We start from the raw sequence: 24,582 nt of genomic DNA, 5'->3' as shown, positions 1-24,582 counted from the left end.
AAAGAAGGTCAAGGTGCTCCAGGATTGGCCATTGAGCATGTCTGGGGTAAGATGAAGGAGGCGTTGAAGATGAATCCAAGGAATCTTGATGAACTCTGGGAGTCCTGCAAGAATGCTTTCTTTGCCATTCCAGATGACTTCATTAACAAGTTATTTGAGTCATTGCAGAGATGTATGGATGTAGTCCTCCAAGCTCATGGGAGTCATACACAATATTAACTGTTTCCACTGCACCATGACTTTATGTTCTATACTGTATGTTCTATACTGTACATTCTGTTAAGTGACAAGACTTTTATCGAAGTCAGACCTTACTGTCCAAATCAAATAATAAAAAATAAATAAATAAATTAAGGCATGATCATATGCCTTAGGTAATCTAGAGGCCTTTGCCTTTCATATAAGCCCCTTCTGATACAAAATGATCAACTAGAAGTCAAGTTATTATTTGCCGTTCTTAAAACTTGGATAGGCAACAAGACTTTTGTCAGATAGTGTATTTATTAGGACAAGGGTACGAGTAATTTCAACTGGATATTTTATCTGAAATATCTGCTTTGCCGTATTTAAATCAAACTAGCAGTTTAAGAAAGAAGAGAAAATGTACATTTGACATGGTGTACGTCACTGGTGAAAAACACAGGAAGCTGAACAAAGTGAATGTACTGAAGATTTTGTTAAAGAAAAAAATGAGCACCAAACTTTTGCATCACATAAAAAGTGAGAATAGCAGAATGAAAATGTGGCAAAGCACATCTTTTCAAAGGATCTGGCATTTTGAGCCTGGAGACAGCATGCTTCATGAAGAGGGAATTATGAGAGCACACTTGAGAGAAGAATGAATCACAGCTTCTGAGAACGATGAGATATTGTAAGAATTGAGTTTATCCATCAAGCATAGTTGAAGTGGAGGAGTCTTTGCGGCGAGCCATGAACAACTTAAAGCAGAAACGATGGCAAAAATAAATCCATATAGAGATGGCAACCTACAATAATAATAATAATAATAATTAATGTGCAGTTGAATATAGTCAATCGGATGAGGTCATTCAGGATTCAAGAAAAGGGTTTTATTCCTAATTTTATAGACTTTCTTCTGGACTTTGGAGTTTTCGCTAAATTTTTCAGCATTTGAATATCAACACTTACAAAAAAAAATTATACAAGAGTTGTTAATATGCATGTATTCCTGCTGGAATCTGGAGGAATAGATCCAGTAACAAGGCAAAGCAATAAATCAATTTTTGTCTTCTTTTCTTTACTCAATTCATGATAGTTAGTTTCCGAGAGATCCTTAAAAATATGAGACATATTGATTTTACTGTGATCCGGTTCATTTGCCATCTTGTAAGGAAAATGAAAGTTTATTCCCAGTGTCAAGAGAATATCTTCATTGGGGGCTGATACATTTTCTCCAGGAATGGAAAGTATAAGGGTTGATATTGGGTCTCAAGAAATAGAAGTAATAAAGTGCTAGAAATAGACAGAGAGAGAGAGAAGCAAGAAACCGATAAAACATCCAGTTGTGCAATTTATTGTTTTGTTATGAAATTCTTGAAAAATCACGTTTCTTGAAGATATAGTGGTAGTTGTCTTTGAACCTACAAAGTCTAATGCCAATATTGTTGTATAAAAACTTTAAAAGAGAAATATCATAATGCAGGTAAGTGTTATTTTATGCAGGGCATTAGACCCAACTTAAACAACTTAAAGCATGTTAGATGAAGTAGATGTTGTTCCAGATTTAGTAATATTGAAAAAACTATTTTAAAAACGTTTTTGAACAAAAGAATAACTACAGAGGCAGAATATACTTTTATTTGTAGGATTTAAAGATATTTTAATTATTAAAAAACTAAACCCAAAGCCCTCAGTCCTCTTAATCTCCTACTAACTCCAATATATTATGAATTCCTTCTTTTAAACTTTCTCTTCTGCTTTGAATTGGGTAAATTTGACACACTATTATTGTCTTAACCTTTAAAGCTGCCTGAAGCTTCAGTGCCACTAGACCACTCTAAGACTTGAAACATTGTTCATAATGCCATAATAAAAAACAAACATCAGCAATCCTATTGGTCTGGTTGCTAAATGCACATTTCATCATGATCTCAAAAGCATTTCCAATAAACACAACATGCGCTGAATGATAAACTGAATATGTAAAAACAACCCCTAGTTTCCCCAAAACATTTCATCTTTCTGATTTTGAATGCCACATGCTACTCAAAGATAAAGTAATATAACCTGTTACCGATCTATCACATATTTGCTTTAAAAAATAAGTCTTAATTAAAATATATCCTTTATATATTTTAGATAAAAGTTACATATGATACCACTAGGACTGACTGAGACAGTGGCTGAAAAAAAGACATTTAATTAAAAAAAAAAAAAATCTTCCTTATAGTGTCCATTACTCTTTCTACAAACACATTTAAAACTCTTCAGATGCATTAAGGATTCGCTATAAAGACTACAAATCTGTCCAATCTAATAAATAATTAAATAAACATGAGAAAAATTATGAATTCCCATGTAGAGTACGAAAATATTACATTCATAAAAATTTTAATTGCAAATGTTCCAAAATAATAATCTTTTTTAGTTCATGATTCATTTAGTTCAGTGTTTCTGAACCACGTTCCTGGAGGACCACCAACACTGCATGTCTCCATTGTCTGTCATACCCATTACAGGTCTCTCCATCTCTGCTAATGAGCTGAATCAGGTGTGTTTGATTAAGGAGACATGGAAAATGTGCAGAGCTGGTGGTCCTCCAGGAACGTGTTTGAGAAACACTGATTTAGTTCATATGACAGATGTCAGAAGACAAAAACGATAAGTAAAATAAATGTTTGAGCAAGTATTCATGGTGTGCTTGCTTAGTTAATGACTAAAAATACAACTACTCAAATTAAAGTGATTAATATTAAAAATGTACTTTATTAGGGCAAAAAATAAGCACCAGAGTGTTGTAAATTTTATTAATGTGTTAACACTATGCTCCATATGGCATTCAAAACAGGAGAGCATCATCTGCAGGTCTAATGTGCGGCTGTAGTGTTCAGCAGGCTTGTGATCTTTACACCAAAAGCCTGCCAGAAACACTATAGCAAGCTGATCAGCATACCTGCTGTTCCACAAAACACATATTACCTTTACTATACAAAACAGCACTTTTTGAGCTCAGAAAACAAATTTGAAAAGCAGAATAATCAGCCGTAATTAGGACAGATTTTTGCATATACTGCAATGTCATAGTGTGGCATAAAAAAAGTATTACAAAAAATGTGTTTTCACAATTGTATTTTATTCTATCGCATAAATTAAGCCAAATTAATGTAACATCTCAGTCAATAACGAAAATGTTGGTTTGATGTGCCGCTGTGGAACATCAGGCGATTTACAGTTCAATTCATTATGACCATCATCATCAAATTATGCCTTAAATTCCCAAGCAGCGTTTCTCATTATCAAGACATAAGAAACACAGAGAACCCATTCAGATTCAACTGTTGCATTTCTCCAGAATGAGCAACAGAAATGGTCCTGTACCACTGCATTTTACAGTTTATTCTCATTACAAAGCATATTATACACAAAGGTTATGCTCCAGAACTAAATTTTACTACAAGAGACTTGTTGCAACACTCTGGAGATCTGTTGAAAAAGACAATAACTCTTAATAACATTTGAGCATGCCTCTAATCCCTTTGCAAAGTCAACAGTGCACTTTGGTATCATCAAGGTTTGGTTACAGGACTAATCAATAAACCTGAACCAGCTCATCACAGCTTTCAGGCTCACTAGAAGCTTCCTGGCAGCAGACCTTATGCATGGGGACATTTCATTTGGAATAAGACTGCCCAGGCACTTCCGGTGAACGGAAAGATCTGTTCTGTTAAGACACAATATAAAGTAGGTCTCAACACAGACAAGCACTGCATTAAATTCCATTGTTTGGTTCCATGCGTTTAAAAATGATTTTTTTTTTTTACCACAGTATTTTTAATGGATTTTCAGCACTCAGCTGTTGCTCCTCACAGCACTAATGTTTAAAGGGACTCAAGTTTAAACAGCCGTTGATTTAAGCTTAAAAAACTAAACTAATGCTTTGGTCTATTTAACCAACTATATTTTGATTAAATTACATCATCAATGCCATAAAAGAAACCTCATAAACAGTACACCAGATTTTTTTTTGTGTGGCTGAAAAGCCATATGTGCATTTGGCACATTGGTTGGAAAAAAAAAGAATTAGGATTGATACCCATGGTCATGTAGGACAAAGTACTTCAATAAAACCTCTGATGTAGAGGTGTACACATGTAAATCATCTAAAACAGCCAATAATACCCATTTCTCTTCTACGTGGGCCATTTTTTCCCACCAGCTCTTAATTAACCACACTTGAATCAGTTAACCAAGTTTTTCAGGATTATTAGACACTTTTAGGCAAGTATGTTGGAGAAGGCTGGAACTTATCTCTGCAGGAAATTGGCCCTTCAAGAGCAGGATCAGACACTAGCTGTGTAGATCAGGCAGGTTTCCAACTTGCTCCTAAAGGATCAACATCTTGCAGATTCTGCTTCAACCAGCTGCAACACACTTGAAGCTACAAGTGTCTAATAAATCTAGTAAGTCTAGAAGCTTGTAGTAAACCTGAAGCCTTAAGACTTTTATCAATAACAAATATGCAAAATCTGCGTCTTTGGTAGATCAGACTAGGCAAGTTCAGCTCAGAAGAACATACCTCAATTCTTTTAAATGGACAAGTAGTGTACATTATAATGTTAATTGCCTCAACAAGTGCTTGAATTTGGCTTTAAGAAATTCAGGTCTTGCAATACCTGGAAAATTGGCTTGTTTTGTAGAAAAGTGCTTAAAATTAACAAAGAGGATTTTTATCCAATTTTCACGCCGGAAAAATAAAAATGTTTGTGAACTTTTGTGACATTTAATGCAAAAATACCCACACAAACTACCCAGATTACGAAGCGGTGATTTGACTGACATGAAAAGTGGCCAATCACAGTTGACCTTGTCTAGTTTTACGTCAAATGTAAGGGCGGGACAAAGGCCTTTCTGTGTTGCAGTGGCAGAAAACAACAACTTAAAAACAAATGTTTTATTGGAATGATGCTTTTCGGATGTTTTCACCATAGAGATGTTTATATTATTAACTACAGTAATTAAACCGCGGACATACTTCCTGCCATTTCGACAATCTACACACACGTTTTGCTCTCTTCTCTCCGACGGCAATTTTACTCGCCTCTGACCGGTAACTCTTCTGAAGCCTGGTTTAATACAGTATTATTGTCGACGCGGGAATGCAGGAATTGCACAATTATTCATTTCTACAAAAGTCGTGTGTGCTTTATTTTAACATGAGCGCAGTAATGTACGTTAATCGCAAAAACTGGATATGCGAGCTCTTAAATAGGCTTTTTTAAAGAGCCCATATTATGGGTTTTTGAAAATGCCCTTCCATGTAGTGTGTAACACAGCTCTAAGTGAAGTGAAATATCCAGCTAAGGCTTAAATCTGTAAGTGTACAGTGTTTAAAACTATTGATTCATCTATAAAGAGTCGACTCATAGTGCTTCAAACGAGTCGTCTTGATAACGAGTCATTAGGTGTTTCGCGATGACGCAGCCACGAAACACAAGCCTCGCCAGTAGTTACGCGCGCAAACCAGGGAGATTTGAAACCTGCGGCCCCGCCCACTAACACAGAAAAAACACTAGACACACACACACAGACGCCGCCGGTCCAATGAAGTCACGCTGTGCTCAGATGGATAATATTGACAGTCTCTACCCAAAGATGAAACTGTGAAGAGTCAGTGGTTGAGGTTTATTCACTAGTGTAAGTAAGTGCGATTAAAATTGTTGCCTCGTTTACTCTAGCTTGCAAATTATGTATTTATTGTGTTTTGTTACTTGTTAACCTGGTACAGTACACGCGGTTACTCTTTATATTCTCTTATCACATGTAAGCCACGTTAAAAACGCGACGCGTGCCGCTTTGTTTACGGATTTAACGTTAAAGGCTTTTGTGAGCTCGCGTTCCACTGCCGTTTGTCGTTGCTATGGCGATCGTAAGCTAGGAGACAGGAGACTCGCGTCGCTTTCCCTAGTTCTGAGGAGCGTTGTGTGTGTGTGTGTGTGTGAGAGAGAGAGAGAGAGAGAGAGAGAGAGACTCGCGTCGCTTTCCCTAGTTTTTCTGAGGAGCGTTGTGTGTGTGTGTGTGTGTGAGAGAGAGAGAGAGAGAGAGAGAGAGAGAGACTCGCGTCGCTTTCCCTAGTTTTTCTGAGGAGCGTTGTGTGTGTGTGAGAGAGAGAGAGAGACTCGCGTCGCTTTCCCTAGTTCTTCTGAGGAGCGTTGTGTGTGTGTGAGAGAGAGAGAGAGAGACTCGCGTCGCTTTCCCTAGTTTTTCTGAGGAGCGTTGTGTGTGTGAGAGAGAGAGAGAGAGAGAGAGAGAGAGAGAGAGAGAGAGAGAGACTCGCGTCGCTTTCCCTAGTTTTTCTGAGGAGCGTTGTGTGTGTGTGTGTGTGAGAGAGAGAGGGAGAGAGAGAGAGAGAGAGAGAGAGAGAGAGAGAGAGAGAGCATTAATGGGCATTACCCATTAACATGCAGAAGTCCAAGATCATGATCTTTTGTAAAAAACCTCGTCTGACTGACAAAAAAAGGCACACTTTTAAAATCAGAGGAACAACTCTTGACCACGTCACCTCTTATAGTTATTTGGGTCTGACAATCACAGCTTCTGGACACTTCGGTCAAGCCCTAAAAGACTTGACCGCTAAGGCACGCAGGGCTTTTTATTGTATTAAAAAAACCCTTTTTAAATTTAACCCGCCCATTAAACTGTGGCTGAAAATATTTGACACCATTGTAAAGCCAGTCCTGCTGTATGGCTGTGAACTCTGGGGACCCGCATTTAAATTAAACTATGAATCTTGGGAAAAAAGTCCAGTTGAAATCTTTCATCTGGAATTTTGCAAAAACATCCTTGGAGTTCACAGAAGTACACCTAGCCTTGGTTGCAGAGCAGAACTAGGCAGGTTCCCTCTGCTCTCAGAAATCCAGAAGAGAGCAGGGAAGTTCTGGCTTCATCTGTCTCACTCCAGCCCAGAGAGCTACCATCAGCAAGCCCTCAAATATAGAAATGCACATCCGGCCAGCGACCCCATGCACTATATAGTGGAAAAACACCAACTAAATTCACAAACCCAGTCCCAACATATAAAGACTAAAGAAATAGAAAAGATTACCCAGGAGGAATATAAACTCAATTGGCAAACTAAAGTTCAACAAATAAAAAAGTTAGCATGCTTCCACCAGATTAAACCTGGTTATGAACTGGCCCCGTACCTGACCAACATTAAGAGCCCTGGTCAGAGAAAGCTGATGAGCCGGTACCGTCTGAGTGGACACAGTCTGAGTGTGGAGACGGGCCGACATAAGCGCAGCTGGAGGAGCCCAGAGCTCAGACTGTGTCCACATTGCTCTGCTGGAGTTGTGGAGGATGAGCTGCATTTCCTCACTCACTGCAGCAAATATGAGAGCATAAGAGATGCTTACTTCACACAAATATCTCGAATTCTTCCACAATTCCAGCAAGCCACAGATATGGAGAAACTCCATTATATTCTGGGAGAAAATGAAAAGTGTCTCCACCTAGCAGCACAGTACGTGTCCTCATGCCACCATATGAGAGAAAAAGGCTGAACCCCCTCATCCCTTATTAAAGCTCTCTGCCCTTATCATCTATTATTATATAGTTTTATTCATCTTTTTAATGAACTTGTTTATTGTGACAACAGTTATTTATAATATAGTGCTATATATACATGTGTTTGTTTATTATTACTTATTTCTCTTTTATCTATATGTATGTTCTGTGTTTTGTTTTTGCTTTGGCAACATTGTGATTTGTTTTACAGTCATGCCAATAAAGCTCTCTGAATCTGAATCTGAGAGAGAGAGAGAGAGACTCGCGTCGCTTCCCCCAGTTCTTCTGAGGAGCGTTGTGTGTGTGTGTGAGAGAGAGAGAGAGAGAGCGAGAGAGAGACTCGCGTCGCTTCCCCCAGTTCTTCTGAGGAGGGTTGTGTGTGTGTGTGTGTGTGTGTGTGTGTGTGTGAGAGAGAGAGACAGAGAGACAGAGAGAGAGAGAGAGAGAGAGAGAGAGAGAGAGAGAGAGAGAGAGAGAGAGAGAGAGAGAGAGAGACTCGCGTCGCTTCCCCCAGTTCTTCTGAGGAGCGTTGTGTGTGTGTGTGAGAGAGAGAGAGAGAGAGAGAGAGAGAGAGAGAGAGAGAGAGAGAGAGAGAGAGAGAGAGAGAGAGAGACTCGCGTCGCTTTCCCTATTTTTTCTGAGGAGCGTTGTGTGTGTGTGTGAGAGAGAGAGAGAGAGAGACTCGCGTCGCTTCCCCCAGTTCTTCTGAGGAGGGTTGTGTGTGTGTGTGTGTGTGTGAAAAAAGCCTTACACTATGAAGCGCGTGTGCACTGTGACTACTTTTATATAGTTGATTACCAGCTGGGCATTTCACTCTGTCTCGTGCTGAAGCCTGTCACTGTCGACCAATCGCAGCAGGCTGTCATCGGTCCAATCAGCGCAGATTAGCTTCGCGCTGAGAAGGGGTTTGGGAACAAATGAATCGCTGAACGATTCATATGGGAGTCGTTGGGATAATTAGGTAAAAATAAATGCAGATTATAAGACCATAAAAGTGTTTTATGACCTTGCATGCATATTAGACTGTTGTTGGAGACCCTTACAACCTAAATATGACCCTATTTCATGTATAATATGGGCTCTTTAAATAAACTGCAAGTCCTCTCATTATCGCGGGTACAACAGGCACAACAAGCTAACGCAGCTCTAATTAGCCACACAACAAGGAATCACAATAATAGCTTTTGATCAGGCATTCACCTCAGATGACCCCTTGGGATTCTAAGTGGACTCGATACCAGAGGGGTAATTTTTAACTACACCGGCCACTAGAAGCAGTATGTTGTTGTGTTACTATAATTATGGCCCACTGCTGACTTGATCACTGACTTGATCCATCCCATCCTGATGCATCTTTGAATTGTAAAAGGATTTGGCCAACAAATGATGACATTTTACCAGGTCACAAGACCCCAAGTACAGACAAGAAAACAGATTGAGAAGAGTTTCTTGATTAGCTGATTCAAGTGTGTTTCGTTAGTGTTAGAAGTGGCCCCCATAAATATAATAATTGGTGCATCCCAAATCACATGTACTTGTGCACTATTCTATGCCATTTTGTAGTATACGTCGTGCATTCACACCAAAAATTGTAAATACTCTGACGGTTGTGTGCATAAGTGCATAGTATAAAAGTGAATAGTGTGTCATTTGGGCCAGGAGTAATGTTTTGGCAGATTTAGAGTGCATTAAAATAACCATCATTGACTTTGCAGAGACATGTTGAGTGCAGCTCACACATTTGGTTCTCTTACTTCTTATCTCTCAACAAGGATAAAAACATTTAGCAACCAAGGTCGACTTAAAATAGCAAGAGTTGTTGTTTACTTTTGAGCTATGAGGAAATGTGCAGCAGTTCGCAACCTTGTAATGACAATACATTTAAAATCAAAAAGTGAAGGAAACAAAAAGGATATTACCTCCGCACTTCACAGGGGATTATAGAAGACATGATAGAGATCGTCAAATTCAGAATACATTTCACATTTAGGCAAAACCAAGCCAATAATACCAAATCTGCTCACATATTTCAGAAGAGCTCCATCAAAATGCACATTGACATGGATTGGCTGTATGTAGTTGCTGTCAACGTCACATTTTCAGCTTGGATTGCTTAAATAATTGCCTTGAATTCTATACAGTAACATTTTACAAAAGGGTTTATTTTGTTAAAAACTGTTAATGCACTAGCTATCAACAATGCACAATATAAGAATGCCATTGATTGATTAATTCAGGGGTGACCAACCCTTTTCCTGGAGATCTACCTTCCTGCAGATTTCAGTTGCAACCGTGATCAAACACATGTCCCTGTAATTATCTAGTGCTGTTCAGGTCCCAATTAAATGTTTTAATTCTTTACATATAATATACATTAGTATATGCATATACTGTGTATATTATACTTTTATTATAAATAAACATACAGAGAATTAACAAAAAACACTTGTTTTAAAAAATAATAAAATAATAAAAATGTTCACTGTTAGGTCATGATACTATTTTATTTTTACTTAATATTGTTGCCATTTGTCAAATCAACTTCAATTAAAAGAATGCATTTTATTTAAAAAAAAATCTAGATTAACTAAACAGTAAATCTCTATAAAATGGCTTAATTTAAGTAAACATCAATTTATCTGAACAAGCAATAAAAACACTTTCGAATTAGGGCTGGGCAATATGGTAAAAATGCAATGTCGATAATTATTTTCCATATTGAATGATAACGATATATTTTTTGATACAAGTTGTTAATGCTTCCAGATTTAAAAGAGTACCCTGACAATGACTGAAGCCACAAAAATTAAAGGGTCCATTAAATGGCATAACAATTTCGACCGATAGATTATTGATACATATGATACATTCGCTTTTAGATTCCTATTGTTGCACATTTCTGCTTTGTGATTGGCTCTTAGATCAATATAGAGTAAAAATGTCCAGAGCTTATCATTGTTATTAATATAAATTATCACAGTTTGTGATAAAGTCATTTATTGGCCCAGTCCCATTTCGAATACAATATTAAATTGTTATATTATGTACATCTAAATGGATAAACAAGCAATAAGCAGCAGCTGTATTCATTGTATTCATAATTTGAACAATCAATAACTTGACTATGTTAACCAAATATATTCCTAATAAAGTGAATACGTTAAATAACGTTCAAGGCATAGTTCACCTAAAAATTCTAATAAAATCACAAGTACTCCCCTCAAGTAGTTCCAAGCCTTTTTAGCAGAGTTTTTTTTTTCTGTTGAAAACAAAAGATGATATTTTGAAGAATGTTGGAAACCGGTAACTATTGACATAAATAGTAGGGGAAAAAAACATTATAAAGGTCAATAGTTATCTACTGGGTTTCAATGTTCCGCGAAATATCTTCAACAGGTTTGAAGCCACTTGGGGGTGAGTAAATGGTGACAATATTTTCATTTTTGGGTGAACAATCTTTTTTTAAATAAGGAGACCTTTTTGTAAAATGTTACCATATAAGCAATATACGTTCTACATACACTATAAAAATACTATATATTTTTCCTAAACTTAAAATTTATTTCCTTCACATATTCAAAACATTTACTATCCATTTACTTTAATGTCGTCTTCTGCGGCCATACCTGACAACAAATCTTAAAATTAAAATACAAATAAGTACAAATAGTAATAGTTTATAGGTACATTTTTTTTAATTTATCAGTTAAAGAAAATTACTAACGCAGACTACAAACTAAAAATGTGAGATTGAAATCCAGCCAGTTTACCACTCTGGACAATGGGGATCATATGCATTTACAGAGAAGGCTTGAAAAACTTCAATTAAAAGTATACTTTATATACAAACACCATATGTGTTCTTTTCCCATATTGTCTTGAAGTGGAAGAAAAGAAAAGTAGAGCTTTGTTATCTGTATGGATCAACAGCTGTGTTTTGATGGAGCGCTTCTTAAATGAAGCACCAGCGGGGCATTTGTATGGATGTAAGGGACAGAGAGAGAAACAGTTACTGTGAGCAGAAGTTATTAAAGACTTACTCTGCCTTTGCTCCCTGGAGCAGGAGGGTGTTAATGCAGTCAGTGCTGCCAGCACGGGCCGCTTTGTGGAGGGGGGTTTCTCCAACATAATCCTAAAACACAGACAGAATTTAAAAGCACCAGATGAGAGCAGGACTGTCATGAAATTTGCAAATGGACTGTTTTCAGTCATGATATCTATGTGGAGACATGGCAGGCAAAAATATGGGCCATAATAGCAGCTTGCCTGGGATCTCCATAGAAAGACAGCACAATCCAGACAGATTTCCATCTGTTTCAAGCAATGGATATTTGTATAATGTCAACAAAAACAAAAAAACAAACTGACAAAAAAAAGAACAATGTAAATTATAAAAATTAAATGTCAGGACTTGACAGTGCCACCATATTACTTACATTTGCGAGTAATTATAGATGTGTGCGAACTGGAAAATAAATTCAGTATTTAGTGATTAAAAATGCATTTAGTCATTTATTTTAATAAACTTGACTATTGACATAATTTACTTGATTGCAGTAAAAACAACGACACAATCCAATACGATCTTTACACCAAGTTATGTGTATTAGGTTGGAAATCCATTGCAGAACTGTAGCACACATGGACACTCAACAACGTATACACAATGAGGGAAATAAGTATCAAACACGTCACCATTTTTCTCAGAAAACATATTTCTAAAGGTGCTGTTAACAACCAAAGAAATCCATATATGCAAAGGAAACAATATTAACTAGTTTACAAATGAAGTCATGAATAATAAAATTAAATGACGCACAGAAAAAATATTGAACACATAAAGAATGGGAGGTGTAGTTCGGCAGTGAAAGCCCAGACAGTAGCTGAAATCTCTTAGAATTCAGCAACCCTCTGCCCTTCCTCATTGTAAATTAATATTAGCTGCTTTCAACATCTACATTAGCAGTATGATGAAGATGAAACCAGGGTGGACATTTCAGCAAGACAATGGTCCAAAACTCAGCCAAGGAAACTCACAAATGCTTTCAGAGAAAGAAACTTAATCTGTAGAACGACTTGAATCCAATAGAAAATACAAATTCAAGATCAGATTGGACAGACGAAACCCACAGAACCATCGAGATTTCTACACTCTGTTGAAGTCTGTGAAAAACTCACACCTGAGCCATTCATGTGACTTCATTCTCCAGATGAGAGTCATCTTTAAGCTGCCATCACCAAAAAAAGCCTTTTATATAAATCATTTAAAACACGTCAGTCGTTTAGTACATTTTCCGTGTGTCATTTCATTGTCAGTACACATTTTTTTCCAATTTGTTGCTTTGTTATATTTTTGTTCGCGTATTGTTTGAGTTTTTACCAAAATCTGGTTTAATTCCATGTCAACAGCTCCTTTAGCAATATTATTCCCAGAGGAAAAAAAAATTAAGCTTTGAATACTTTTTCCCACCATTGTACACAAACACACACATACACACACACAGTGACGATGATTTTCACAAGCCATAAATTTCCGCTTGGATGCTGCATTAGAAAACGCCTCGCAGAAGCAGTAATTCATTGTTTTTAATTTGACGCAAAGATGATATAATACATACATAAATGAATATAAATGTTCATATGTTATTTTTTAATCAAAATATTAAAAACTTTTAAGGATTTAAGATTATGATGACCGTTAAATGCGTCAAAACGGTCTAGTGAAAAGTGTTCATTAAGGTAGAAGTTGGGTTTAGGTTTTGGGTAGGATTAGGGATGTAGAATAAGACCATACTTTATAACTACTAACAAACAGTTAATATCTTAATAATAGGCAGGTATTAAGCTAGTAGTTATTAGTGAGAATTGTGACCTAAACTAAAGTGTTACAGGGTTATTTTTTAACTTATTGATTTATTATTGATTCCGATTCATTTTACTGGTTGTTTTTAACGTTACCTCATTTTTAATGAATATCCTTGCTTCAACTTCATCTTAATTACAAAAGCAATATTTCCAATTTCAATGTAAAAGATAATATTAAAAAAAGTTCAAATCAAAAATGTTTGAACTTATGAAGTCAGTTACTTATTTTTTTGGAGTAAGTAGTTTTATAAAATAACTTCAGCAGATTACCAAGATAGACTGCTTAATATTATGGCAGCGATCCACATATCGCTGGAAGTAAAAATGCAATCTCTCAGTCATAGCCCATCATCATCATTTATTTAGAGGCTGGTGAATCAGCCTGGTGAAGCAGCAGCACCGCCCAACAGGAGGCTTGAACTTTTCACTTTGAAAGAAAGAATCAGGCGAGGGTCTGAGTGCCACACAGTTCTTTCAGCAGAAGCAGTGATTCAGAAGTGAAAGAATGTGGGTCAGACTCACGCCTTGTTGCTTTTCGCTCCAGCAAGACTTAAGACCGGGGAAGAGATCAGTCGTGATGCCCTTAAATGATTAATGTTGATCTGACGGAGTCAACAGGGACGTGAAACTAGCCTATATATGGAGAACACGTCTGCGGTTATGTAACAATGGCCTAGTAATCCCATTTCTCTGCTGTAATGAATGCTGGAGGCGGTGAATATCTGAATAAACAGCATTGTGCTCACACACAGGCTGATGGGGATTTCAGTTCTGCACATATGGAAAATACAATAGTGATACCGTAGATGAACACAGAGACACAAAAACGGCATTGAAAGCTCTGAACTGAGGAAACCAAACTACCCAACAGTGTACTGATAATCACCATAATAAAGCAGGTTTTATCATAAAATATAGAAACAGACACCAGTGTGTCAAGTCCTGTCTGAAAGGATCTGAATAATGCATCCCTATTTTTTTCTGTGTAGTAGATCAATTTAATTGAATTTGTCTTTGTTTATTTATTAGTTTTTACATATGTCTCTTCCCAGGCTGCACTGGTTTGCATCAAGTGTTGTTATATTCGACTCATGTTGTTAAATAAAATAAGCCCAATTTAGCTGAAAGATTACGGTGATTTGCATTGATTTGGGTTATTTCCCAAGATAAAATTTAAAGGAATTAGATTATTAAATGCGTTTATTAAAAATTGCCAGCGCCTCAGTAAATGCTTTGAGATATGATTTACTTCATATGCAAAGTGTATTTATTAAGAGTGGTAATCCCAGAATAAAGACGTTATTCTCTATGTGCAACCGAACTACCACTGGTAAAAGCAATGTAGTTTAATCAAAAAGCAAACTGACGCATCTCTGCATGTGCGCAGAAAACTATACCCGGGTGCCTCGCACACTGCTCCTGCTTGAAACGTTGCTCATCTCTTGGTGCGAGTCCCGGTTGTTAACACACATGCTGAAAAAAGTACTTGCTGCTCTGCTGCTCACGTGCCACTCATGCATTGTGAAACCGACCTGCTTTCAGTGCGGAGGTAACGGCTTGCAGTGAGTTTTGCAAGTCCACAAAACTAAGGTTTGATAATAATATGATGGTGGTCTTAAGCATGCCTCCTGATTTTTTTGTATGAAGTAAAAAGAAGGGATGACGAGTCAGGGAGGTAAGACTTAATAAACCTAATTCTCTGCCATGTGACAAGTCTATATGTGTCCATGTTGTTTTCCAGTTACATTTATGATTAATTTATATATATATATATATATATATATATATATATATATATATATATATATATATATATATATATATATATATATATATATATATATATATATATATATATATATATATATTAGCAACGCCCCTGGTTTAGGAAGTAATAATTAAATGAGCAAATATGTATACATAACACTGCCAGTTCCATGTGATAGTATTGTGTATAGGCAATCTCTCAGGCAATTCAATAGTATGGCAATTTAAAATTTAGCTTATGATTACCATAATAATACATGAAAGATCATTGTAAGAGGGCGATCCATAAAGCAATACTTATTTGACCTTTACACATTGTTATCATGATTAGAAGTAGAACAAACTATCTCAATATACGGTCCCAAATTTTTCTTGGACTTGCATGACGGCATACAACTTCTGTAAAATTGGCTTCTCTTTCCAATGTGTAGTTTTAAAATCAGTTAATAGCTTTGGTTTTGATTTGTACAGTCCGGTTACCAAACGATGAGTACTATCTAATCAAAGTCTCAAAAACAGACAGATAAAACAGAATCTTATGGGTTACCACAAAGCCATTTTCGCAAGAAACACTGCAAAAACAAACAAAATACCATGATGTGACAAGACACTAAAACAGCACAGCATTAACCAAATAACTAAAAATGTAACATTAAACACCCTAAAGCACATTACTGCTAACAAATATGAGGGAAAACTGTTAGAAATGATACAATGAGAATTTTATTAGGTTTTTTTTTTTTTACAGTAAATCATCACAATTCATATAGATTTACCACATGAAAGACATTAACATAATTTCATGTTAATTTATTTTACAGATTCTACTGCATTTAGTACATTAACTTAGTTCCCGTTTACACTAATACGTTTTAGTTTTAAAACGCACAAGTTTTACTATGGTTACGCCATCCGTCCACACTATGCCGGAGTTTGAGTGCCGAAAACTGAGCTTTTTAAAAATGCTGAAGAGGCCGTTTCCATTTTAAAACGCTGCTGCTCTGTCAGTGCGGATAGGGGAAAACGAAACGAAAACGAGGCGTGGCTGCAGATATCTGATTGGGGCTTTTTCCTCAATATTAAGTAGCCTACACAAAGTTCAGTCCTGCATCCTCTCCTTGTAAATTCAGACTTTGCAAGTTGGATATGGAAAACAAACTCCCGAGGACATGTCGGGTAAATCTTGAAAGGGAACAGTTTGCTTAATAACCTCATTCACATCACAACCTGGCTACGTTGTTTCACTTTCTTAATATTAAAATGAAAACATGATTTAAGGAACTGCCTATTTTCATTTTAATATTAGCAACTTAACAGACAGCAGAAATGTTGAGGCGTCATGTAGCCGTCATCTTTACTGTATGCATATTTATAGCAAAATGGAGCCTATAACTTAACTACCCTATCTTTTGCTGAATATCAGTGTCAATAATCAATAATGGCCAATTTAAAAGTATGGCGCACAATAAGTTTATACAATATAGGAAATAAAGGCAAGCATTCAGTCAAATGTGCAGTATCAGTGTACGTGGTTGCATAAATTCATATATTAACTTATCTTTGCGCTCAGCCAAAACACGCTACCGGAGAACAAGTAATAAAGTCAAAAGACTAAAGTCGGGGAATATGCCGTTAGATATAGACAACAAGATGAATGTGTCTTCACTGTCTGCATGTGATGTGTGTTTTCAGTGGTGTGGCGTAGATGGAGAGTTCTTTAGAAATGCTAGGTGAAATGCCAGTGTGGACGTGGATGGTTTTCATTCTAAAACTCTGTTTTAAAACTAAAACGTATTCGTGTAAATGAGGCTTTAGTTAACTAGGTTTTCGCAGATTATAACTCTTTAAATTCCCAGGTTATAACACTTTAAATAAAACCAAAAGCCTCAAAACTGTAATAACATGCATAGAACAAAGTCCATGTTATAATTGAATGATTGAAAGCTGCTGTAAATTACACCTAGAAACACGTTTATTGGGTAGCTGTGACGTTACAAAGCAACCATAAACAACTGCTTTGTGTTGTGCCCAATACATGGGTGTCCAAGTTAAGTTACTTCCAAACAAGTGTGTTTGAGCAAAACTCTGCAGGACGTTTGCCCTTCAAGAGCATGACTGGACCCCTTAGAACAAGTTCTCCCACTCAGGTTTACTTTTTTGGGCCATACTCCGTGATCACTTCAGATCAAAATATATCCTGAGAAATTGTATTCATCTCTTGTCTAATAAAGCAGTAAAGTCTTACCTGTCTGTTTATATCAGCTCCGGCCTGCAGCAGCCAGAGCAGGCACTGAGGATGACCCCCGAAGGCAGCAATATGAGCAGGCGTCTGGGCAAAGCGAGAGGTCACAGAGTTCACACCACATCCCACCTGCACTAGACGCACCACACACTCCAGCTGCGGGACAGAGGAGAGCACACAGACAACAGTGCTCAGCTCATGCTGACAGATAATCTAACAGATCAATGCGACGTGGTCAAATTGCTCAAAAGAAAAAGGGGGCAAGCAGTATGGATCTCAAAAATTCTCAGAAGAAATTGTCCAGGGTTCATACATATTTTTACTACTAAAACTCCATGACTTTCCCCCAGAACTTTCAAGTACAATTTCATGATGTAATGTTTCATGTTATGTCTACATATACATGGCAAATAATAAGATAAACAATGATGTTCAAATTTATTACAGTAAATCATAGAACACGCAACAAACTTTTGTTTTGAATTTATTTTTATACCTATGTAAAATAGATTTTAATAATGCTTACACAGCACTTACAATGTGAGAGCAAGTTTTTGGCCAAGGACAAAGTAGTAAAGAGAACTTCCCTATATTTAAGTTAGAGCTGCACAATATATCATTTCAGCAACGATATCGCAATGTGTGCATCCGCAATAGTCACATCGCAGGATATGCAATGTTGGAATTATAGTTTAATATAGAGTTTAATCATAATGGAGTAAATTACTTGCCATTTTCATTACACCCTTCACTTGTTTAAACATTTATGAGTTTTCTTTTTTTTTTAAATGAACAGAAAAAGAATATAATTTAATAACTCCTATAGTATTGAAACAAGTGAAGTGTGAGTAAATAGTGAGTACATTTTAATCTTTGAGTAAACTGTCCCTTAAAGGCCTGTGACTGTGTGAACATTTCAGTATTTCAAATTTTAAAACATCCGGCCACAACTAATTTTTTGTAACTTTAATAAAGATTAAATAATATACAATGAAGACTATGCAGTGCTGATAATTCAATATCTGTACTGAAATAGTGATAACCTGAATTCACTTTTATCTTCCCTATATTTTATTTATCTGGGCTTTTCATTTATTTGTTATATATTATTCGAGATTCACTCCCCTACAAAATCCCCTACAGTATACTCTGTAATGTGCGATTTCAAAATGTATGCGAGCAATTTCAGCGTTACGGATGTGACATTTGCAGTAAAATCTCAAATCATAAATTCACAGAGAAAGTATACATTAACGATATATTGACACATCTGTTTATATTTTCCAAAACTACAAACCACAGAGAAAAATATCAAGTTGTAAACATTTTTTCTATTTTAAATTAGAAAAATAAACATGCGTTATGGACGTGACCAAAAATGTTAGCAAGTTTGCAGTATACAACATACTTTGTAGAAATTCTGTGAATTCAACTGCACAACCCAAAAAAAACCCAATGCCAATCAAAAGCATAAGAGTCGGCTCTCTATAGAACAAAAATGATTTATTTGATTTTATTTGAGATTTTTTGTAATTATGAGGAAAAATCTTCATTATGGATGTGACATCTCTCCGTTATGGATGTGAAAATGGCACTTATGTGATTTGGGTAAATTAAATATAATAGTTTGAAAACATTAACGGAGACATTTTTGAGTATTTCTAAAGCACTGTAAAATACTTGCTTACACAAAAAAAAAACGCAGAAACGGTTTTGATATTTTGGCGAAAACTTTAATATTTGCATGGAATTGCTCATGCGCATCTTGCCGTTTCCATCAACCAATTTTTTATGAGCATATCCAAAATGTGCATAAAAATAGGTGGATGGAAACATTTTTGGGTAGCTGACTGTACCTCCTTTTTTGTTTATAATAAACGTGTTGTTCCACAGAGCAGCAGATGGCAAACAACTAAAAATTGAACATGTTTGGAAGTGGCCATGTGATGTTTGAGATCACTAACATCTTAGTATCATTTAAATATCATTTGAGGTGATTTAACTGAGGTCAGTGTGTCGGTTCATCCAGTTATCCAATCACATTTTGCTGAGGCAAAAATCGCATAACTTTGATAGGAATCAAGAATCTGCTGGTACCCTCTCTCTATTTGCTAGAATTGTTTTGGTTTGTGTTGCAGTCAACATAAGAACGTTGAAGTGCTGAAGCCATTTAAAAGTAAGTTTGCTTTAAGGCACTAAAAGACGTAGATGATAAAACAATTTCCATGGTTATTACTAGGCATGGGATGATAACCGTTTTCAAAGTATACCGCGGTTTGGAAAAGTCAAGGTTTTAAAACCGCCAAAATTTTCTGCTATACCTTTTCTACGGTATATGTAAGATTTTTTAATTGATGTTTTTTATTAGTTTTTTTAGGACAACAGTATCTCCAGCAGAAAAGATCCAAAGATTCCATTTTAAATTGTAAAGAAATCTGTGTTTTTCAAACAAATGAAGACAGCAGAAGTCAATGATTTATTTGAATGATTTAGCCTAACATGTTTACTGCTCCAAAATATTTTACGCTTCTCAACATCAAATATATTGTGTTTAAAGGGGAAAACGTTTTTTTTTTACCCAGACAATTAAAAAAGAATATATTTTAGAGCAGTAATCACAATGAAACCGTGAAACCGTGATATTTTTCATACAAAGTTATCAAACTGACAGAATCTTATCCAGCCCATGCCTAGTTATTACTGAGTTTACAAGTGCTGTGAAAGCCACTGGAGCTGAATATCTAATTCGGTAATGGCATTTGGTTTCAGACAAGACTTAAGAGCTTTAGGCAATCACAACAAATCTGACCAATCAGATAAAGAGTATGAGGTGTTTGGACAGCCCAGATCCTTGAACAAACTGTTTTAGAAACTGTGAGAATAAAGCAGATGCTACAGTGTGTATTACGCAAAAGTGCATTTTGTCCTTTGATAGACTTGAAGAAAGCCTTCAAAACCAAACTGGGAACCATTAAAAAAACAATTACAGATCACAGCTTGTGAAAAGGTCCATTATTTATTCTCATTACAGGGTTATACAACACCTCTGTTAATCATCCACTTGGGTTAAATATTGCTTTCACTTTAATGTACCGGAGTAGGAAATCAACTGCATTTGCTACTTAATGGAACCATTTAGTGCCTCATTCCTACTTTATCTCAAATTTCAGACTCTTCCTGTTATTCATCTTCTCAACCATGCTTAAACGATTCTTCTCTAGACACTCCCATGCTTTATAGAAGACATTACACCCATCTAGATCAAACCAAACAATACACACACACCCACACACACACACACAGTGGGAGCGGCACCAGAACACACAACTTCCTCATGACTCATAAGTCATATAAGATCATGCATCATTTTAATTCAACTGGAAGATCTGGTTTGAAATAAAACACCCTGTTGATCACGCTCATCAACTGAGGCTGAGGAATTCACTTTAGAGTTTGAAAAGGTTAAAATGCAAGCTCACGCATGTTTTCCCTTTTCAGTAAACATTTCTAAAAATAAACCGATGAGTTGGTGTTTATACTGTATCTGCCTGCTGACTCTCATACTTCATCCTAATGGACAACCTTGAGACATCTGAGAATAAGACAACAGACATGGGCTACATGATAAAGATAATGTAGCTCTTGAGAAAGTGAGGGAAACCTGAAGATCAACATCAGTAATTGAGGCAAGACTACACCCACAGGTATCAAGCTAAAATGACGCCTGTTATTAGCACTCAAAAGTAGTATTTGGTTTATTATCTGAACAAAGGACATTAAGGCCCACACAGAATCTGAGCCTGTAAAAATTCGCAAATTTCCACAGATTTTTTTTAGCCTTTCATTGAGTCTTTTTAGCCATGTGAATGTGTGTAAATAAATATTTATTCAGTTTTTAGACGGTTTCAGATTCATAAAGTACAATATTTTGTAAAATATATTTTCTTTCTTTAAGTGGATATATTATATGAGAGACTTACTTTGTTTACCAAAGAGTTGGTTTTAATTGGATTAGCATTGTAAACCATAAGTAAAAAATAAATACACTCATCTGTTCCTTTATTAGGTACACCTGTCCAACTGCTTGTTAACGCAAATAACATGGCAGCAACTCAAAGCATTTAGGCGTGTAGATATAGTCAAGATGATCTTCTGCAGTTCAAATCAAGCACCAGAATGGGAAAGAAAGGTGATTGGGAAGAAAGGTGGTGTTGGTAGTGTAATGGTGGGGGGATATTTTCGTGGCACACTTTGGGCCCATTAGTACCAATTGAGCGTTGTGTCAATGCTACAGCCTACCTGAGTATTGTTGCTGACCATGTCCATCCCTTTAGGACCATGGTGTACCTATCTTCTGATGGCTACTTCCAGCAGGCAACGGGCCATGTCATGAATAATCATGTCAGACTGGTTTCTTGAACATGACAATGAGTTCACTGTACTCAAATGGCCTCCACAGTCACCAGATCTCAATCCAATAGAGCACCTTTGGGATGTGGTGGAAAGGGAGATTCGCATCATGGATGTGCAGCCGACAAATCTGGACCAAAAACCTCTGAGAAATATTTCCAGTACCTTGTTTAATCTATGTCATGAATAGGCATGGGCTAGTATAAGATTCTGACGGTATAATAACCTTGAATAAAATATCACGGTATTGTAATTACTGCTCTAAAATATGCTCTTTTCAAATATCTGGGTAAAAAAAAAAACTTTTTCCCCCTTGAAAACAATGTATTTTATTTTTTGAAAGATTTATAATATTTTGGAGCAGTAAACATTTTTTTAGAGAGTTGTTGGATGAAACTAGGAAAAAATATATACATTCAAAGTCTTAGTAAAAAATTATGTACTTTTTACCCCTGAACAAAATTTGCAATAAAACAACTTTATGGAAAAAAAAAACTGGATTACTGCCAATAGACGAGCTGGATTGGTTTTTAGTTAGCAATATTGATGGCATAGGATGACAAAAACAATAATACCGTCACTAGTTCTGAGGTATTATATTTGTACATGTCAAATGTCAAAATGCTAAATGTCAAAAGAATCAATAAATGGAAAATCCAATTTTTACTCTTTAAATTCATCACAGGTCAAAATATTTCCTCAATCATTTAGACTCCCAAAAATGATCTTCCTACTCCATCCTAAAATTGTATAAAGTTTATATAGTTCCGCGTACAACTTGCTTTTTCTCCAGATAATTCCAGGCTCTCCCTCGCGGCTCCATGTAGGAAACCCGCTGGTCTGTGACACAAGCGGAAAATGGGAAAGCAAAGGGGGAAATACAGATTAGCTCTGTCTGCGAATGTAACGCTGGCTCGTCGTTACATATACGGTCAATTGATCCCATTATATTCTTCAGATGCGGTTGGAGTGTCATCCACGAACAACTCAACATGTATGAACAACACAATGACAGATGCAATGTTGTGTAGTAAAGGGAACAACAAACATGTTTAATCATCTCTCTCCAACAAATCAATCAAGGTATGCTGTGAAATGATATTAGTGTATACCTTGCCGAAGTGTGCAGCCCAGTGTAGAGGCGTCCAGCCGTAGAAAGAGTCCTCGACCGAGAGCTGCTCGGAGCCGCGCTGCAGGAGCGAGCAGAGCGCGCCCACGTCTCCATCCCTGCACGCGCGGTGGAGAGGGAAGCGAATATTCAGCACCTCCTCGCTAGAAAACCCAGACTCCAGACCCACGGACATCACTGCACGACACGGACACTCGCGTTTTGGAAATGCGTGGAAGCCGAAATCTTCACTAAAAATGGTGGACTGCACGATCTCTACCCGCCCAAACAAAGCGCTTCCAAGGGGGAGGCGAGACGAGACGCACGGCGTGCTCACCTCACAAACACACACAGCACACAGTTGCGCGCTGAAGGAGGAATCAAACTTCACCGGAGCATCTCTCAAAACACAAAATGGACAATGTAGGATTCAGGAATGGAGGTAGCACGCATGTACGCTATAGCCGTCAACCAAAACCTGAAATGGATCTCTCCGTACTAAAGTTGCGCATGCCTACTACAAACAAACGGACATGCAGAACACGAAACGGATCATTTGATATTCGGACGGAATCTGCTCACTAGTAAATAACTGTAAGACAAAACCAGAAACGGATGATTTCACACATGGATTCAGTGGAAGAAAGGCAGATGGTCAATAACACGTTAGGAAATATGTTGAGTTATGATGCTTTCTGTAGAAAATACCAAATAAGTTGTTCCCCTAAAAGATATGATAAAATTATTTAAATATATACCTTTGCAAATGGTTAACTTAGTGAAGGAACAAATGAAATATCCAACGATAAATCCCCAAACAATTGATTATAGAATAGAACATGCGCAAACTAATTTTTGAGAGACTGTCTAACACAATGTTGTTTTTCAGGACCTGTTAAGAGAGCTTCTATTTTGTCTCATTATAAGAGAAATGTGTATTAGGGCTACACAATATATCGTTTTAGCATCGATATAGCAATGTGATCATTCACAATAGTCACATCACAGGATACACAATGTTGAGTCTAAGTTATTCACCATTTGCATGTATTTTTGATTTAAAAAGCATTCAGGCATAAGAAATTGTCATTTTCTAACTTTAATTGCAAATGATTTTATTATATATTTTATAAAATCATTAATATATATATATATATATATATATATATATATATATATATATATATATATATATATATATATATATATATATATATATATATATATATATATAACAAATATTATGGACTATTATTTTACATGTGATCATTCATTTTACCGTATCTGAATGCAATCATAACACACTGTTTATTTAATTTGTATCTTTTTTTTGCTTGTGTATTTTATGGATATGCACTCCCACTACAGCATCATTACAATCAATTTAAAATTATGAAATCTTTCCAAATAGGCATATTCAAGTCATCTATTGAAATTGCATTCATAT

General features: G+C 36.4%; 1 protein-coding gene across 3 annotated transcripts in view; it reads right to left on the bottom strand.

Annotated features, from left to right (window-relative positions):
• Positions 1-23,509, bottom strand: part of ankrd10b (ankyrin repeat domain 10b) — a 38,581-nt gene extending 15,072 nt beyond the window's left edge. For 2 of the 3 annotated variants that reach the window (XM_056464765.1, XM_056464766.1), the window contains exons 1-3: positions 23,140-23,508; positions 17,621-17,773; positions 11,784-11,875 (exon numbers count right to left, since the gene is read on the bottom strand). In XM_056464765.1, the coding sequence (XP_056320740.1) occupies positions 11,784-11,875; positions 17,621-17,773; positions 23,140-23,331 (437 nt within the window). In that variant the 5' untranslated portion in view covers positions 23,332-23,508. Of the gene's footprint in view, positions 1-11,783; positions 11,876-17,620; positions 17,774-23,139 lie in introns of all 3 variants that reach the window. The other variant, XM_056464767.1, reaches the window with a different exon arrangement.
• Positions 23,510-24,582: the final 1,073 nt, after the last annotated feature.

Source organism: Danio aesculapii, chromosome 9 (assembly GCF_903798145.1).
Source record: "Danio aesculapii chromosome 9, fDanAes4.1, whole genome shotgun sequence".
NCBI classification, from domain to species: domain Eukaryota; kingdom Metazoa; phylum Chordata; class Actinopteri; order Cypriniformes; family Danionidae; genus Danio; species Danio aesculapii.
The sequence above is the reverse complement of the archived record's forward strand: the minus strand, read 5'-3'. Positions and strand labels throughout refer to the sequence as shown.